Below are 6,169 nucleotides of genomic sequence, written 5' to 3' on the forward strand. Positions count from 1 at the left end.
AGCTAGCTAGCTAGCTTGGGGTTAGTTTGACCTTTGCTTACTTTACCTGAGTGGGCGATACAGATGCCCTCCTTGGCTGCCATGTCTTTAAATGCTTCCATCCCACTTTCACCATAGTTGCCTGGAAAAGTCATAGAAAAAGAACAAATGACAAGGTTTTATTTAAGGGCTAAAATTACATTATCAATAGCAGAAAGCTTGTCTACTTTTACTTCTTAAAACCACTGGAATTGTAAAGTTATCCGTTCATTTGCAGTCTCTAACAGCTTTTCTTCCCGAAGTTCTCCATGTTTCACTCCCATGATGTTCCCCTGAACACTGAGCTTGCCCGTTCATGTCAAAGAACCGACCACCGAAAACATGACGCTGCCACCACTGTGTTTGACTTTTTTGAAGTTTTTGTTTGAGGTCATATGCAGTGTTAGTTTTCTACCATGCACAGTGTTCGCATTCAAGGCAAATACAAAAAAACAAACATTTATAGTTTTCTTTATACTGTTTTTCCTGAAACTAATTTATATATGTATTAATTGTACAGTGCGTGGTGCAATGAGTAGCACTGCTGCCTTGCAACAAGAAGGTTTTTCTGCATGGAGCAAGCCCAGGGTCTTTCTGCATGGAGTTTGCATGTTCTCCTTGTGCATTTGTGGGTTCTCTATTGGTATTCCGGCTTCCTACAACGCTCCTAAAATATGACTCTTAGGTCAATTGGCTTCTCTAAATTCTCCTTAGGTGTGAGTATGTGTGAATGTTTTTTTTGTCCTGTTTGTCTCTGTGTTGCCCTGCGATGGACTGGGGAACTGTCCAGGGTATTCCCCACTTCTCGCCCATAGACAGCTGGAGATGGGCACCAGCACCCCTCGCGACCTCAGCTGGGATAAAGCCTGACGGAAAAGACTGTATGGAACAGTTTAAGAGCTAACCTAGACTTCTCTAATTAATGCTTTCCTAGTGCAGTTTCTGATGACAGATAACCTTTAGTAGTTTTGCAGTGTTGTCATACTTTTTCCATTTTAAGATAACCAATTGAAAAGTGCTTAGTGAGATGTTAAAAACCTGGCATAGTTCTCATAACCTAACTCAGTTTTAAACTTCTCCACAACTTCCAAAACAACCTGTCTGCTGTGCTCCTTGTTATTTATGCTGTTTGTTTACTAATGTTCTCTAGCAAACTCAAAAAGACTTAATGAATGATCTAGATTTTAGACTGAGATGAAGTTACACACGGCTGAACTCTGGTTTACTAATTCGAAGTTCATATAAAATCAATATCGATCCAGATGGTTACACTTGAATTTTTATGAGGGGTATCAGAGTAAAGAGGCTTGAATGCAAATGTAGATCACATTTTTCCCATTAGAATTTTTGCAAATATACAGTACAGAGAAATACTTTTAGTTCATCAGTTACATAAAACACCTTAACTAAATAGAAATGTGTGGTTTTAAAATAATGTAGAAACATTCAACAGGGAATGAAGACTTTTGCACTGGCAGGATACAGTATACTGACTGCAGCAGCTTGCCTTCTTCTAGAACCTTAGCAGCTTGGTTTTATGCCAGTGAAAGCATATCCCCACCGTTGCTCCCCCTTCTTTGCCAGAGAAAGTGGGTGACCTGAAATTTATGCTAATGAAGGGTTGTGCACACTACTGGCAATGGATGTGATAGGATTCCCCTCTCCGGGTTCTTATTCTCACAATTTTGGTGCTCCTCCATTCCTTTAGACATTTCAACAAAACATCAAAGCTCTTCAATCTATGTTTGCTTTCAAATCTCTGACCTGTTTATTGCTTATGATTGAACACCAAAGAGTCTCTCAACAGGTGCAACCGATATGTGTGCTGCAGAGCTGATATATATATATATATATATATATATATATATATATATATATTTTTTTTTTTTTTTTTTTTTTTTTTGGACATAGAGGCAACTGATTAAACAATAGGGATGAAACGGGAGACTTGGATTATAAACTAAAAAAAAAGCCACAGAGAGAAGTCAGGGGAAGAGTGGGAAATTAAACAGACAATAGCTCCCGATCCCTAACCGACGTACAGCTCACTGTGTGTGTAGTTAGACCGATGATGAGGGTGGTGGAGTGAAGTGTAAAGTCCTGTAATTAGTGTCTCAGTGAGAGGAGTGGGAGACAGATGGTACAGACCATCCTTCCAATGGTCCTTTCAGACATACACACACATTCATACTGGCATAATTATCCCAATCTATAAAGCTTGTAACCTACTTCACTCCGGAGTCAGGATTTATGTGAAAGACCTCATTCTCTATCTGTTAGTAAGCTTGGCGCGGCTCTCTTCATTTTTCAAAGACAATGGCTGGCGGGGTCATAAACATTGCTAGCAGACCGTCCTAACAAAACACTGAACACACACATATCCAGTCATTAGTCTGAGATAGGTCAGAACCAGACGGAAGACAGCTTGGGCCAGACGGTCTCATCTTTCAAACTATTACATCAATAATTTACATCATTTACAGGCTTCTCTACAGAAAACCCACTTTTTCCTCAATCCATGGATTTCTCTTAACACTAACATACATCTATCTATTCATACAATCAATTTGCAGCATTTGATGCCAAACATTTACTCTCAATTCTCTAAATTCTTCTTTTTTTTTTTGCACCTAATGTCATTTCAGTTTGATGTGTAAAAGCTTGTGAAAAAAAAACACACTAAATGTTCTACAAACAAGTGTGAAAAATAACCTCATGCAGAGGATCAGTATCCCTTTGCAGACAATTGGTTCTTTGTTTTATCACATTATACTTCAAATGAAAAAAATACTGAGATCACACAATCCCTGCTTTACACTAAGACTTTCCTTCCCTCACTGAGATGCCTTCATTTCATTCCTAGTTTAAAGTTTTTCTTATTGATTAGGCAAGGTTCAGAGAAGAACTATAATAAACACACTTTAGAAAATGTAAAAGAGCGACAATCCACAGAACATATTTCATGCTTCCAAAAACATGACATCTGGTTGTTGTAGATCACATTAGGTGCACAAAATCCATTAACTACTGAGTGTAAGGTTTGAGTCAAACTCCAAATCTCCAAAAACACAAGAAAAATAAATTCATGGCAGTTTTTCTCATGCGTCCTTCCTGCTTCTTTAATCGCTGTGAACTTATGTCATATTTTCTGGTCTAGCCCAATATTCTAAACTGCAATCTAAATCACAACACACAAAGAAATGCTGAAAGTTCTTCCAGCTCTCCGGTAAAGCACCCCCCTCCCCTTACATGCAGTTTCTGCCGAACCTACTTGCTGTAGAAGCAAAAATGAATGCGGTCGATTTAAAATAGAGACAGTCCAGTCTGGTTTTCTATGCCTTCAGTTCCTGTTTTTCATTCGACTCACCATGATCCATCTTCAATTTTACACAGCAATGCATTTATTTGCTCTCTTTCCCCCATTCATTCTCATTTATTCTCATTCATTTTCATTCATTTTCTTTGCTCACTCCAGTCGGGATCAGAGAGGACATACTTCATCTTTCTTTTTACCTTTGTCTCCAAGAGTGAAGTGCAAATAAATTAGAATATTAGCAAAACTTCATTAATATTTTTCACTTAAGCTATAGAAGGTCAAAGCTAAAGAAGAGTTGTTAAAAAAAAGTGCTATATGCGGAAACGTGGCTGGAAAGTTGAGCATAAGGAAAAAGGGTGTTTATAAATGGTAAATGAGTAACAGGGACCCTAATTTGGAGAGGGTTATGAAGTGAAAGGTTTTTCTGGACCATAATATCACATTTGAATTAACAATTTAAAGGTCTGGTAGTTTAAAATCGTTTTTTCTTTAGAAGTTTTCCACCGTCTGTGATGATTTGGTTGTCGGTCCAAAGATAAGCTTTTTTTTTTTCCTTAAATAAGGTCCAAAGTCAATGCAACCATGTATCAGAACCTAAGAAGGCATTTCATGGTTTACTCTGCTGACAAGCCCTATAGAGATACTAATTTCATTTTCCAATCTTACTTGATACTTCCTAATCTTTTCACAGTTCTACATTTTAAATGAATACAGAACTGGACAGCCTCTTATGATGATCTTTTCTAATACCAGAAAATCCATCTATGAGAACCAAAATTTGACAATATTACAGAGGCAGTTGTGATTCAAATACAAATGTGCCCCAAATTAAGCCAATATTTTACAAAATTCAGAAATGTAAAAATTCACGATTGTGATATTTCAATTAAAAGCCATTAAAGATGACTTTTTTCAGAAAGTAATTGTCCAGATTCATCTTAAATTACTCAATTGAAGGCTGGCATTCTTGCACTCATTGCCCCCCCCACACACACACACACAAAAACAAAATATAAATCCATAAGCTCTGGCCGTGGTGGTGCCTACAAAACACTTTTTTGCAGGGTTTTTTTGACGCTTTTTAAATACTCTCACAGGATACATTACTTCCTTTATAAATATCTCAGCAGGTTGTTATTTTCTTCAACATTCATTATATCCTTCCCTCTTTGTCCTTCCCTACCAATCATGCATGATCTGGACATACAGAACATGTAGGGTTAAGGAACGAAAAAAAAAACAAAAAAACAATTCAAGGACAAAGGAAACAGAAAAGGGGATAAAACCAGGAGAAGAGGCAGAGAAGAGATCATCGGACCCAAATCAAAGGACTCCTTATCAAAAAATATAAAACTGAAATGGGAAAAAAGTGTAAAAGACAAGGCAAATAGACAAGAAGAAAGGCAAAGGTGTACAGAAACCGAGCATCTTGATTAACTGAGAGATTGATCAGGGGCATTTAGAGCGAGGATGGGTGACACATGTCAAATTTCAGGTCAATGAACTCAATTGAGCAGAACTGAACAGAGCTAAGTAGAAAAACAGAGTCTTGGCACAGAGATGGAAATAGGAGAGACGATACGGGGGGGGGATTTGTATGGAATTTTAGTGTTTTATTAGTTAACTAATATGTACCGTATATGAATTACTAAATAATTAATATGATGATTATGAATCGATTACTCTGTTGATTATTTTTTCAATTAATAATCTGTGAGCTAAAGGCATGTTTTATAGTCTCTATCTCCAGTTAACGATGAATCCATTATTAAATTTGTTGATGATAATTTCAATAATTTATTAATCATGATTAATCCTATTCATTGTTTCAGACCTACACCTGTTGTTCCTGTTTTAATCTCATCTTTACCAAATAATTTGTCCCTGCTGGCTGTTGTATCAAGTCTAATGCATAATACAACACATGATCATGCAGCTCAGGTTTGAGTCTGGCCGATGAGAGGAGACATGTGGAAGGAGTTTGCTGCATGAGGGAACTTCTGCCACCAGGAAGTGTCAAACCAAGCTTGAGGTTGGCGTTAAAAGAACAAAACTGGTCAGCTGGCTAGTGAATAGCTAGTTTTGATAGTTTTTCTAAGTAGTAAGGGGTAGTTAACAGTGGTCAAACCATTGATCCTGGCGAGGAGGTTTTTACCTGCACCCATTCTATCTATTGGGAGGCTCTTGCATCCATCTTTAAACTCTCCCCTTCTTGATCTCCCTGGATCATAAATTATTCCTTCTTGGGTCGTGAGAACCCTAACCTAAAATTGCAAAAATTACTTTTGTGATTTGTTACTTTGGATTAAATAAACTCAAACATTGACATTTGTTCACCACTTTTCCATGTTTTCTCCATTTACTGAATCTGATTTACTGGTAGGGTTGCCAACTCCCTGAAAAAAAAAGGAACACCTCATGTGCGTGCCAGCTGACCCGATTGCCTTTAACCCTCCTGGCATGGTGATTTTTTTAGCCCCCCTTTGTGTGTGATTTTTTTTTGTTTAACTACTTGACACAAATCTACATTGCATTAGATGCATATTTGTGAGTAACATAAACACATGGAAAACAAATTATTATCCAGCAATCCACTTTAGTACAAAATAAAAAACTATCTTAAACATAAGCCTGTCCTGCTTAACTTCAAAGTGTAAAAATGAATACAAAATTATAAATTTTAAGTGCACATTTTTGATTCAAAAACAAACGTGTGCAAACTTGTAAACATATTTGTCGAAGGTGCACCACCCCCAAAAGCAGCGTCAGCATTTAAGGCCCCGTCCACACGAAGTCAAAACGAACACGAAACGCTAATATTTTCCAGAACGTTTG

General features: G+C 37.3%; 1 protein-coding gene across 1 annotated transcript in view; it reads right to left on the reverse strand.

Moving 5' to 3' along the window:
- LOC107091932 (metabotropic glutamate receptor 5-like) overlaps window positions 1-6,169 on the reverse strand; it is a 37,352-nt gene that overhangs the window by 15,452 nt on the left and 15,731 nt on the right. The window contains exon 6 of the mRNA XM_015386165.1: window positions 47-121. Coding sequence (XP_015241651.1) covers window positions 47-121 — 75 coding nt within the window. The remainder of the gene's footprint in view (window positions 1-46; window positions 122-6,169) is intronic.

This window comes from Cyprinodon variegatus, unplaced genomic scaffold (genome assembly GCF_000732505.1).
Source record: "Cyprinodon variegatus isolate N-32 unplaced genomic scaffold, C_variegatus-1.0 Scaffold358, whole genome shotgun sequence".
Lineage (NCBI taxonomy): Eukaryota > Metazoa > Chordata > Actinopteri > Cyprinodontiformes > Cyprinodontidae > Cyprinodon > Cyprinodon variegatus.